This window comes from Mytilus galloprovincialis, chromosome 2, assembly GCF_965363235.1.
Source record: "Mytilus galloprovincialis chromosome 2, xbMytGall1.hap1.1, whole genome shotgun sequence".
Taxonomy (NCBI): domain Eukaryota; kingdom Metazoa; phylum Mollusca; class Bivalvia; order Mytilida; family Mytilidae; genus Mytilus; species Mytilus galloprovincialis.
In genome coordinates this window covers 56,127,503-56,141,960 of record NC_134839.1, presented here as the reverse complement: position 1 = coordinate 56,141,960, position 14,458 = coordinate 56,127,503, and the positions used below count along the sequence as shown (strand labels likewise).

General features: G+C 31.1%; 1 protein-coding gene across 2 annotated transcripts in view; it reads right to left on the bottom strand.

The window, feature by feature from the left end:
• The window catches only part of LOC143063901 (cytosolic phospholipase A2-like), a 54,030-nt gene that overhangs the window by 18,714 nt on the left and 20,858 nt on the right, over positions 1 to 14,458 (bottom strand). For both annotated transcript variants that reach the window (XM_076236343.1, XM_076236342.1), the window contains exons 2-4: positions 7,471 to 7,517; positions 2,726 to 2,750; positions 1,932 to 2,013 (exon numbers count right to left, since the gene is read on the bottom strand). In XM_076236343.1, coding sequence (XP_076092458.1) covers positions 1,932 to 2,013; positions 2,726 to 2,750; positions 7,471 to 7,487 — 124 coding nt within the window. In that variant the 5' untranslated portion in view covers positions 7,488 to 7,517. The remainder of the gene's footprint in view (positions 1 to 1,931; positions 2,014 to 2,725; positions 2,751 to 7,470; positions 7,518 to 14,458) is intronic.

Genomic DNA, 14,458 nt, shown 5'->3' with positions numbered 1-14,458 from the left:
TCAGGAATCTAATAATTTGATAAAAACAAAAGAAACCATTTCAAGTATAAGATTTAGGTTATCAAGTTTGAGACTTTTTTAAAATGCAACTTCGTTGAAATGTAATATATTTCAGAAATATTTTAGTGGTAAGTAAGCTAACGTTTAATTTTATGGGTGAAACGGAAAGCGGGAGGGGGCCTTGGATTTGAAACAAACATGCTGTGATCTTTACTTTGATGAAAAAATGCAGGATGTGCCATTTCAATTCCCCATTCCCCCTTTAAACATTTCGTGAAAATTGCACGTTTGCTGTCAAATACATGAATTAAATATTCAGTGGGGGAGGGGTGCCGGGGGTTGGAATCCCTTTTTTTGGACGATCAATGCATGTGAATGTGGACAAATAGTGGAAACCCCCTTTTTTCCTGGGTTGGGAACCCCTTTCTTAAAATGACTGGATCCGCCCCTGATAGATTTGAATTCAACTTATAATTAAATTCAATAACAATATAAATGTATCAAAAGAATGAATTTTCTACTTCATTATTGAGTGAAATGTTATATAAAAAAGGATTTTGTTCTGTTATTGTATATATTAAGACAAATACTTAAAAAAAAAATAAAATCATGTTCGGTCTTTGCAAGTGTTGATCGCGATTAATTAAACACGTGTTACTATATGACCAATCGCAGCCAACCGTCCAAATTGAGGCCTGACATAAGTTGGATGATTTTCTTCAAGAGTTGCTGCTTATTTGGACATGTATTACACGAACACTTTTTATTTATAGAATCAATCGTGCATTGGTGAGTTGATAGGGTTTTTATCTTTTGATGTGATTTGTTTCTTATTTACATATTTTCTGTCTTTTTTTATTGAAATATAAACGTCGGTATCATCATTTCTTCACTTTCAGCATTATCTAAAATTACTATTCATATCCATGCTCCATAAAAAGGGGGAGGGGTATGTACTTTTCTAATTATATTAACTATTTACCTTTACAACACCATCACCCAATATATATATTTTTTATTTTTTTTTTAAATTAGCACTATAATATATATACGGTATTCGAAAAATCAGGAATCATTAATTTGTTATCTGCTTGACCATAGTAATTTTTTTCTCATAAAATTTGGGATCAAAATATCTTTTTATTAGGAGAAAAACATACCCCCCCCCCCCCCCTTTTAGAAGTTAAATGTACGAATCTATTAGTATACTGATATGAATAGTATTTTACAGGAAATGTTTTAAAAAACATATTGATGATAACGGAAATATTTATTAAAAAAAAAAGACAGGAAATATGTCGGTGAACCAAAAAGTTCAAATCTAATTGAAAGTTAAAGTGCCCATGAACTCATTGTTCATGCACGAGTGATTCTATTCATAAAAAGTGTCCGTGTAACAACTAAAAAGAGTCCGTGTATCGTTTAAAAAGAGTCCGAGTAACACCCGTTAATGTACTGTTTTTCTATAGCTCTGCGGGGGGTAAAGTCGTACAATGTTTATAACACCTCACTCATGTATTAGTGAGTAATGTTGATTTGTAAACTTTTAGTGTTTTTAGACAAATACAAGGCTCCGTGTTGAATACCGTACTTTGACCGATAATGGTTAACTTATAAATTGTGACTTGAATGAAGAGTTGTCTCACTGGCAATCATAACACATATTCCTATATCTGCTTATGGACTGTTATGTTTACCTCATAAAAGCATAAGCATAAAAGGTTTATTCAAAGTTGGCTATGCAACATTATAACATTTACAATATAAGTTCTGTAGAATTTTTAACCGACATACATATGATAAAAGTAAGACTTAAGACACATAAAACAGAAAAAGACCCTACATTTAAGGGGAAAACAGTCAATGCCAGAAATATAAGGAACTGTTAATGTTTTCAGCGACATGCTGTTACTTCTATAACTACAACTTACTTAGATCTGCTGCCCATCCTTTCGTTATATTGTATCCTCTCACCACTTTGATATATAGTATTGTACATGGATAGTGGGATACCTAGAAGGAAGAAATACAAAAATAACTTGTAAAAGAAGTGTGCTGTCGAACATATTATATATTTAATTGAGGGTTCAGAGTAATCAGTAATAAAACATTGCAATTTGCATTTGCATCTCAATTCATGGACAAAGGGCTCAATATCAGATTTACTGATTATACAATGTTGAACAATTGGATACATAACTAAGTGGGAAATATTTTGTTTACTTTTTTTAAATAAGGATAAGAACTGAAAATATGTTGACATATACTATTTGCATGCACTAAGAATTGCACCTGACCTTGTTTTTTGGATTTACTCTTCGGAGACTATTTTTACTCAACCTATTTAGATTTTTAATAGCACTGGTTTATGTATCTGTCATTGAAAGAACTTTTAAGGATAAACGTTTATTAGCAAGATATACATTCAAGTCATTAGAGAGTTTTGTGCAATGTTTTACCATTGTAATACATTGTTGGTATTGTAAGTTAAAGTGTGGAACATAAATAAAGGAGTGAAATCATTTTAAGTATTTTAGGCTGTCAACAAAGCAACAGGAAAGGACTATTTTTTAATTCATTTTAACACTTATCTTTTTCCAATGCTTTATTCAATATATACCAGATTAGTATGAAAGAAACAATATACGAAAAACTAAACAATACACTTGACTGTGTTTTGGCTTAAACTATAATAGTCAAAAATAAATTTATTATCAGTACTCACCTCAAAAACCTGAAAAGGGTCGAAGCTGGAATAAAATAAAAAATCAAATAAAGTAACAAAATAATTATAGAAATTGTCATATATATGGCTATATGTAAGGAAAGTATCACAATTAATTTTAATTCTCAACAGCATAGTTTACACGTCTGTAAAATGCAAAATCCAGAGGAAGTTAAAATGTAAATGAAGCCTAGTAAACAGGATAAAAGCTGGAATTAAAGACATAAAATTAGATGTAGTCATACAATAATAATATAAAGAAATTGTCATTGATATGGCTATATGTAAGAAAATATCACTAATAATTCACAATTAATTTTAATGACCAGCAGCATATTTTACATTTCTGTATAATATAAAAACCGGAGGAAGAAAAAATGTAAATAGGGTAAAAAGGTAAATGGACATTGATTTTGTGCACTACAACATTCCCTTTTTTTACTGGTGTAGATGTAATTAAATAAATACTGCTATATAGATCATGATAAGAACTACACTATATTTGCCATTTATTAACCGGTGAACAGGTGAAAATAAAACTAAAATCAAATTTGACAAATACAAATCCAATTAATACACGCCAGGCAATACGTTATAATATTACATGTCATACAAATCATAAAAATATCATACTTAGGAAGCAAAGGTTAGAACAACAGTTAGCAAAGTGATCTTTCTCTTGAAAAATCAAAACTAAAAGTGTATACAAATTATAAAATTACTATTAATGTGTAGTTGTCTACTTGCAAATGAACAGTTAAAAAGATATATAATATTATCATGCGGATATGAGATATGAATACAAAAGGAGTTGAAATCAAAACTGCTACTGTTTTAAAAGATGTGTAATTCTGCTTAAATTTTGATGTTATATATTTATAATGCATAAACTGTTCATCTGTCATACAAGTTGGAGATTAAGCTAGCTATGAAACCAGGTTTGATTATGTTCGGCATTTTCCGAAGAAAATGCCAGTACCAGTAGAAATGTCAATAGTAATCAACGGTACCAGGATTATAATTTAATATGCCAGACGCGCGTTTCGTCTACATAATACTGATCAGTGACAGTGATTTTCCATTCGTTCCGTTACCATGGTTACTTGATATAGCCCAACATTTGATTTTGTCAGGGTTTATGGACTTCCCTCTTTTCTGAATAAACATTAAAAATTTGGCATTTTTTTTTTTTTTTTTTCATTTGCCAATAATCACAATCACAGAGGAAAGGAGTATTAAAATGTACACCAATCATAAGCTTGTAAACTTATCTGCTCAATGAGAGGGACAATTTAACATGTTTGTTACCAAGTCAGGAATATGACTAATGTTATCCATTCGTTTGATGTGTTTGAGTTTCTAATTTTTTATTAAAGACTTTCCGTTTAGAATTTTCCTCGGAGTTCGGTATTTTTGTGAATTGACTTTTGAGAAGTAATTTGCCAAACTTTGAATAAGAGATATCCGTTTTAGAAAACTTAGAACTGCAGGCCTGAACTCATGGTACAACTTTTTGATATTCCAATGTTGTAATAAACATGTGTTTGTTTTAAATGGATAAACAATAGAGGATTTTCAAATATGAGAGTAGTATGATCATTGTATGTTTTTTTGGGGGGTATTGAGAATCCGCTCAGTTGATTTACATGTCAATAATATTAATTAAATTTTAGGTATGAATATGTATACAACAGACTGCGCGTACTTAATGGTATATTATGCGTGTGTAGTTATATATCTAATAAAAAGGCGACTAGCAAATTAAAAGAATGTAATGTAAAACATTAATCAAACAACTGATTTGATAAATTGCCACAGCAACTGATAAAAAAAAAACTGAAAACATTGCGGTAAGTAAACATATTGCGTTTGTGTTTTACCTGTAATTATGCAGACGAAGTCTGCCAAAACTGAAAGGCAAAATGATTTTAAGATTATATGCAGCACTTATTTTACCCTAAACATCTACAGGAACTCTATTATATTGATTTAAGTGGTAGATAACACTGATGGGGAAGGACAAAACTGTTTGTGAATCTGAGATCTTTTGGTCAATGACAAGACTCATGCTACTCAATATTGGGTTTTCTGGATAGTGCTGTGTAGATTGTTGTTTTCCTTTTCGTTTTCCTTCTTTTCGCCATGGTGTTGTTTGTTTATTTTTGACTTTTTAATTACCACTTACAATATGCTTCCTCACTTACACCTTTTGTGAAGTTGTATCTAAATTGTATCATATATTTGTACAGATGTAACATCTAAATAAGTATTTATAACTAAAAAGGTAGACGTATAAACATTCGGAATCCAGAGTATAATGCACGTACATCACAAATCAAAAAGCAGCAAGATAGGTGTGCGGACAAAAAATAAATTTATACAACCACAACAAGCATTTAAAACTAAATTGATATATACCAAATTTTTATCCCTATCCTAATAACACATAAAAATATTGTAACAAGGTTCTTCGTTAACAACCTCTAATCAACTTTTTAAGTGAACGCTGTATGCAACATACAGTGGATGCTGTAGTGCTGTAGGCAACATAGAAAACTCTTCCTGGTCTCAGAACCCAACAGGCCACATAATTAAGGTCATATATAGAAGAGAGTATATCCGGGGGAAAAAATTTATACAAAACAATCATACAATTTTGAAAATAATTATGGTCCTATGTCATTATAAAAAAGAAGATGTGGTATGATTGCCAATGGGTCAACTCTCAACAAGAGACCAAAAATGACACAGAAACTAACAATTGTAGGTCACCGTACGGCCTTCAACTATGAGCAAAGCCCATACCGCATAGTCAGTTTTTAAAGGCCCCGAAATGACAATGTAAAACAATTCAAACGAGAAAACTAACGGCCTTAATATTTATAAAAAAATGAACGAAAAACAAATAGGTAACACTTTAACAAACGACAGCCACTGAATTACAGGCTCCTGACTTGGGACAGGCACATACATACATAATGTGGGTGGGGTTAAACATGTTAGTGGGATCCCAACCCTCCTCCTCATCTGGGACAGTGGTATAGCAGTACAACATAAGAACATTGTTTGCCATTAGAAACATACTAAGATTTATTTTGATAAGCAGTCGTTTTTAATTTTTTCATTCTTTTTTGACTTTATATATCTTTAAAACCGTCCGAACACCTAGTTTTATAGTCCAAAAAAATAAATATATATTAATTTTGTTAAAACAACCTTTTTTAAAATTTTATAAATACCGAGAAAACGGTAGCATTAAAGGTGTCGAAAAGCAGGGTGAAATTACCTATAACTTCACATTAAAAAAAAAACATTTTAAAGGGGTTATCTACATACAGTATATTCATTGCATACTGGATACTATGCTAGAAGCGAATGAACTTGTGAGATAATGAAAAGTATGCTACAGGTTTAGGTTTGATCCCTTATAAATAATTATTACATATACTGTACTGTCTTTCCTTACCGAAACTTTGATGGCTTGTAATAAGCCTGTCTGGGAAAACATTATTTATTCATTAGTTGCTATTGGATTTGAACTAGTCTTCAATAACTGTGAGTCCTCTTAGATCAGTACCTTGTGTTCTTTTGGGTTTTTTTCTTTCTTTTTATTTATTTTTAGGTATATGTGTTTTTAGTGCCGATCTGATAATTCCAACTTTTAAATGTAACTTTAAATCGACTGTCCAAAATACGGGGTTTAACAGCTCACAAGCAACACTCTGTATGTGCCTGTCCCAAATCTCAGTGGTTGTCGTTGGTTGCATACTTGAATACTTGATGTTCGTTTATTTTTTTAGTATTAATCAGGTAGTTTGCTTTCTCTTTTAAAATTGTTTCATTTTTCATGCCAAGGATTTTCTGTATCTAAGTATACGATATCGGTATTGTTCATTGAAGAAGTCAGTTAGTGATCTCTTGTTGATACCATAATCATCCTATGGTCTACAATTGATAATGTCTCATTAGATATCATTCACTATCTCAGTGTATACTTTGCAGGAGTATGATGCTGCTTTATTTTAACAATACATAATTATCTGTTTTCAGAATAACGCGTGAGAAAAAAATGCGTTTTCGATTATCTTTTTAATCCTATTATTTTGTTTAATCCTTCCTCCTTGGCTTTTATTGTCATAGGTAAAAATTGAAAATTTCGATCCGTTTCTGACATGCAAAATAATGATTATTTTCACGCATTAAATTTGCGTCCTTTTTCTGTGTATTATATTTAATTAACGGTTATAAATATATGAAATTGTCAAAGTAACCCCTTTTCCCCAGAACCCTTGACTGTTATTATAATAAAATGATGGAAATTTATAGAAAGATGGAATTAAAATCTGATTCTACAGAACCTCAAAATAAAAAATAAATCAACGAACAACAAAAAGTAACGCATGTTTTTTTTTAAACCACACACACACACACACCAACAAACACGCACACAAAACAACCATACAAAATGAAAAAAATAATACAAAAAAATACACAAAAAAATTCGAAAATGCAAACGACCTACCCTTTTTTTCTTCGCCTATGTCAAAAATTAATCGAAACAAAAGATTAATGACCGTAACCGATGAATATTATTAGATATTTCCAGTTCTGTTTTTAGATCAAATTGTCACACATTTAGCTCAAAGCATTTTTCCTGCTTCTTCTACTCAAATAAGTAAAACCGATATACCTTAGATTATTCTGATAACGCATAAATGTTCTTGATAGTTAATTAATAGACTTACCTCTCTAAGTTACTCATTGCAGTTTGCTACAAGTGGCTCAATTTAATCTACAAAGAAAAATAACACTTTCTAATAAGAATATCAAAGGAAATAAAACTTATGAACAAGTATTAAAGGGGCACTAGATGCCATATTCATGTTCATCGATTTGACTGAAATTCTCATATTTGATTTATAACCATGTAAAACATAAAACAAATTATAACATGTCTCAAATAAACAATTTACAGGTAGCAGGCTTGAGAATATGTAGCTTCGTTTCGTGTGTATTTCAGTCTAGACGCCATCAAATAACTATCGAGTTGATTAAGCGATATAAACATAATTACAGATAAAAATAAAAAGTCGACTCTTATAATTCGATGTTTCTATGTCTGTTTTATTTCAAGATTCAAGATTATTTATTTCTCAAACACCATAAAGTTACAATGGTACAAAGAAGTTCATCAAAAGTTATATAACATAACACAAACACACATGACAAAATGAGATGAAAATATGAAATAAAATCAAATAAACCGTATAGTAGCGAAGAGTGGTGATTAACCAGGAAGACTCACTTGAAAATTTATAACCCTGTAGGGGCAATTAGGCCCGAATTTGGCCCAAAATTTACTGCAAATTTAAAAGTTATCATACATATTTTTAAATTACTGAAAAAGTATCTCAGGTAGAAGGAATTCAGAAAAACAAAATAGTTTTGGACATTGAACAAGTTATCATGGCAACAAATCATGCCTTAATTTGCATATTTTGTAAAATTTTGTAATTTTTCTTGTTTTCCATCAAATTTTTAAGTATATTTTCGATTGGAAAAGTATGTGCGCACCCAAGAAACAACTTTATATTTGGTGAGATTTTGTCAATAGTAATAATAAAGCTTCAGTTAAATTATTTTGTTGTTTCTTGGCTGCGCACGATGTTTCCACAACAGAAATAAAGATGGAAAACTGCATAAATTCTGAATTTTCATCGTTTTTGTGAAAACAGTACATATTATGACGTAATTGTGACGTCCTCACATAAGTATCTTAATGTTTTTCATTTATATTTCTTGACCCTATGCAATTCTAAAGATTATGTGCCAATTTGAAAAAGTTATCAAACATTTTATTTTCTTGGGCCAAAACCAGGCCTTAATTCCCCTACTCTTTGCACAGCTTTTTCAACTTATTTTTTACTTTTAACTGAAATAGTTTTTCAAATTTTAGTATGTTACATCTGTGCAAGAAAAAGTATCCAGATATTGTGCTCGAACATTTGCCAAAGAACTACACTGCAAAGTTTAATAATAGTTTACAAAATTTTAAGTGCACTTTTTCTATAATATCAGTATTAATGAAACCCCAAATCTCACACCCATACAGAAGGATTGGCTTCACAATTTTATCAAATAGATCATATTGAGATTTCACTGACAAGTTGTGCAACCTCCCCTTTTCATACATTGTATTATTTGCTTTTCTAACTAAAATTTTCTTAGCACTCATAAAGCTACCTGTTCTTGAAAAATTCAACCCAATGTATGTCAATTAGTTTACTATCTCCAATGCATTTCCATCATATATAAAGTTAATATTTTTAGGTAATCTATCACCAGATGTTATAGATTAAAAATATATGTTAATCATCGTTTTTATCTTATAAGAATGATATGTTGTTGATCAAACCAATCAATCAAATTATCAAATTATCCATATTTAGCTAAGAGGTTAAATTGAAGTTCACATGAATACGGATTCAACGAGGTCGAGTTATTCACTTGCAAGTGAATAATTCATCATCAAAGTTTCTTAGCTTATTTTGACAAAATTGAACCATACTGGCCGCTAAAAGCGAATTGTTATTTAACTATTTCACTTTCATTTATGATTGAACAAAAAAAAAAATCAAATTTTAGATGTTTTATATATCTCGAAGCTAGTGCCCCTTTAAGCAACATTGATAGTGCGTCAATGTTGAATATTGGTATTGACTCTTATTTAAAGCATCGATTAGTTCTTTTACGAATCAACATCTGTTCGGCACTGCAGGTCGTGTGCATCTTTCTGCAACATATTTGATTGCCGTAAAAACTGCTCTAACCGTGGAGGGCCTATTTAAAGTTAAATATCACCGAAAAAAAATAATTTAAGAAGACGTTTAAAATCTGACTAATATACAGATATATTTTATAGCCGTTGACGGAGACCATCTACAATGAATGTCTGAGGGAAGAAAAACCTGATTGTTGTGAATGATTTTTTACAGTTGTATGTAAAACTAATACTAGAGGGAGGAATGTTTATTTTCGCACGGTAGATAATTGACTAAAAACTGTATTTGTTTTGGTGTAAAGAATTTATAAATTATTTTATAACTTTTATAGGATTCCATGTTCAAGTAATTGTTGTAAGCTGTAAATAGATTTGAGTGGTTACATTTGTTACGATATAACAGTTTACCTCGAAAATTGTATCTTTATTCATCAACGAATTTTGTGATCCAACACTACTGAATTTATTACCTACATGCTTCATTTAACAATCAGTTAACAAGCATTTTTCGTGTACTTATTTGATTATTTAACGACATCTTTCCCTGACAGTATAATGAAACATACATCTAATGTAATTATTCGTGGATAAAGTTCCGATAAAAATTTGGTAAAGGAAAGTCCATAAAAACTAACAAAATCAAACGCTTTCAATCAGGGAACAATTGAAAAACATCTGCCATATTTCTGAATTAGTACTGGCATGTTGGAAAAAAATGGTTGGTTAAACCTGGTTTTGCAGCTACCTAAACCTAGCTGCTACATGAATGATAGTTCCGTTATATTTACAAAATTAGGTGAGCAACCAAACATAGATGAATGATAAGTTAATGTGACAGTAATTTTGTTCTTGCAGCCATATTACCAGACATACAACACAAGTGACTCAAAAATCAAATAGACCAACAAATTAATCTGACAAAGACGCAAATAAAAAAAATACGTCAAAACTTGAATCTTTCTGGTTTCAGGAGAAATTGGTCAGTGCCAAGGTGTCATCAAAGGTTTTCACGAGGGAAGGGCACAAGATTTGCTTTGTATTGAAAATCGATCAATATGTTTCGTTAATCGTAATACAAAATTAAAAACGTGATTCTATTAAATAAAGATATTCTAAAACCACATTAATTTTCATTACGTATAATATTTTGGCATTATTGTGAGATATTCTATTCATTCGTCCACGTATACTTAAATAAACCAAAGGAAAATATTATGTTAAAGGACTTATCGATACCTCGTTATTTTAATTATAAAACTGTAACCTTCAAATGTTAATCTGATAGATATGTGGGTTTCTTTTAGACGAAGAGACAAATTAAAATGTCAAAGTGTTGAACCGATATGTCTCGGATTTTTTGTGTGTCATTAGGTTGCACTCCCATTCATGTATCTCTTTAAATATTGACATTTTATGTTATGTAACTCTGATCTCAAATGTCTCAGTTCTTAAATAAAACATTGGCCAAAAGTATGAATCATAGTTCTCTTTAATTATAGTGTATTTTTTCTTTATTTCTTTTCTTTCCATTTCTCATACATTTCTTAGTTTTTCTGGGGTGTAAATGAAAAAAGAGAATTGAAATAAACTTTTGGATGTTTTATTTTAACTGATTGTGATATGGAAAGAGTGATTAGGCCAGGTGCAATAAGGTAATACTAGTATTTACACTTTTCGGAACATCTCTTGACTTGCCTATGGGGTAATGGATGTGTATTTACCAAATTCGTATGCAATTTTTCTGAAAGTTGGATATACTTCTGGAATTGCACTGTACATTAAACACACAATTAAAAGACAAAAAACACACGGCATTTTTTTTAATGCGACAAGAACTGATATATAGGAATTAATTGTGGTCTCGGGCTACGATAGTGTCTCATAATAACGACTGGTTTATATACTAGTATTAAATTTTAAATTTTAAATAGAATTATGTTTATGAGAATTTGCAACATTAAAATGATTAAGATGGAAAATGAAATGTCAATGTCACTTTAATTCTAAACTTTAATACATAGATATACCGGTTCATGTATATAGTCAGTGTTTCACTGGTGGTAAGCGGATGGTCGTAACTAAAAGTTACGACCATCCGGAGATGGGAGACAACTCTAGGGATAAGTTTTTCTTTTCCGATTTTCGTGCAGTAAAAGGTTCATTTGAGTCAAACCGCTTGTCTCATACATACTATTCGGTGGTTCTGAGATATTGAAACCAAATTTGATGCATTAAAACATTCCAATTTTCGTAAAATAGTCATTCAAAAATTCGAGCATGATGGTCGTAACTAAAAAAACAAAAATGTTGAGGATGGTCGTAACGAAAATTTGTGATGGTCGTAACTCTGTTTTAAATATGACCGAATAAGGCAAGTCAAGAGTTTTAAACGTGTCTTTTATTGTATGCATATATTATATGTTGTATTTCTGAAGATTTTAAAAAAATTTACATACAACGTAAAATAAAGCAATTTCAATCTGTGTAACACTTATCAATAAAAAAAAATTAAAAAGTTTTCAAATATTAGTTTGGGGGAATTTTGATTAAAGTTTCAAATTGGTTTAAATTCCAAATTTTTAAAATGTTTTGGACCGAACAAGGCAAGTCAAGAGTTTTAAACGTGTCTTTTATCATATGAATATATTATATTATATATTGTGAAGTTGTGTTCACCAATGATAAAATCTAAAGGGGTGAAGAGAGGGGTACCTGTAAAGTGCAAAACGGAATCGAACGAAACAATACAAAATGAAATGACAGTCATATATAGTGAAAATGTAATGTATAAAACTAACCAGAGACAAATAGTTGAATTAATGTAAGCGATTAAATTCATTAACAATGTAAATTTCTCAAAAGTGGAGAATTCATTTTAATACAAGAAACACAGCCTTGGTTATGATAATTCTTAGTTAGAAATAAAAAGCACGAAATGTATCAAATCATTTTTAATTACAAAATAAATGATTTTAAGGAAAGGCATTTTTAATAAATTGGACATCACATGAAATAACAGTATCCTGGTTTTTTTCTTCTTTACTGAGATTTTGCATCTTTGTTAAAGATAAACATTGCAAAAACTTATTGAGGATGTACCTACTAGTTGATTTTTTTTTTAAATCTACAATTTAAGATTGATACATTAAGTCGAAAGAGCATTAGTAAGGAGTCAAAATAATCTAAAAGTTAATATTGATAGGTTATGAAGGTCGTTATCTAGACTAGACCATTCCCGCAAATTCGCAGGTCCGTACCTGAGTTTAAGAACACGTACGCTTTATTTTTAGTCTGGATTTTTAGAAGTCATATTGTTATTTGGTGAAATCAAGCTGATAATAAGGTGGACAGTTATGTCCATTACGAAGTCCATGAGTAGCGTGTAGCCATTCATACAATATAAACATATAATATACACATAATGTTCAATCTGCATACCGTGGGGTTTGTATGTGATAGTTGCCGCAGTACATTTCGTTCTACCTAAGTCTTTGACATATTATCCTGGTTACAAGCTTAAGCCTGGCTTCAAACTAGTATTTTATTTTACTCTTAAAGTCAGCGCGTGTAGCAGTGTAAAATATATATATATCAACAATATTCATACTTTCGAGGTTAATACAATTTTCATTGCGACACAATAGATTCAGTTTTCATTCCGTACCAATACTTAGAACTAATATCAATGATATACCGGTATATATATATATATGCGAAAGCAAATTTACAGATCTAACATTGTTGGGTTGATGTTTAGACGAGTTGTATATATATATATATATATATATATATATATATATATATATATATATATATATAGATAGATAATCGTTATGTAATCGATAATGCCCGCGTCACACTGTCCCGATTTTTACGCCGATGGCAACACGATAATGGAAATTTTCAAAATCGGGACTGATCGTATCCAGATCGGGCTATTCGTAGTGCCATCTTTAACCATCGTAGAACCATCGGCCACTTTTTCTAGCCTTCGGGGACAACTTCGGGAAGGGTTCTAAATTTTTTAACATGTTAAAAAATCCCCGAAGGTGCGTCTGATGTTGAGGGTTCGTATTGAGTTCGTATCACCATCCTCACTATCGTAATGTCACCGGGAATGCATCTTTGCACATCGTATTGCATTCGTGTTTCCATCGTTTCCATCGGGCAGTTTTGACATTACGATGTCTACACGAATGAATCACGAAGATACCCGTAGGTCTTACGATGGCAACACGACTTCGTGAAGACCTCGTAATCCCGTCGTGTTGCCATCGAATAAAAGTACGAAGGTGACAAGATGGAATTACGCCGGCAATAAATCCAGCTAAATGTAAGTTAATTTTCGCGTTAAAATACATTTAAAGTGCCATGCGCGATATGCACTGGTCAGTCTAATATGACAGTTAAGAAAGACGTTCACAAAACATGGAGCTCATATCATATGATTCTATGAGAAAGGCGACAGCGTTGTTTCTATTAATTCAAATGGAACAAGAAGAGCAGCTATTACAGGCTCAGGATTTACTTTTACAAATAAAATATTATTTTTTGTCAATTTTCCATATCAAGTAACATAATGAAAATCATAAACGCGCCTCGTACACCAACTCTGCAGGTTTTTCCATATCAAGTAACATAATGAAAATCATAAACGCGCCTCGTACACCAACTCTGCAGGTACACGTATATAGGGAAACCAACTTTTTCTTCATTATTCTGATTTTTTTATGTATCGTCTGAGTTGTTGTCACACGAATGTTTACTCCATAACCATTTTGTTTTCGATATGTCATATTTTGCCGCATTTGTTGCTTTCCCCACATCCTTCCTTTTGTCTATATTATTATGATATTCTCCTGGAAAGAGCTCTTTTTGAATAAAAGGGATCAACGAACCCATTACCTTACCTTTAAGATAGATCAGTAAACATGGGCATAATTATGGGTGAT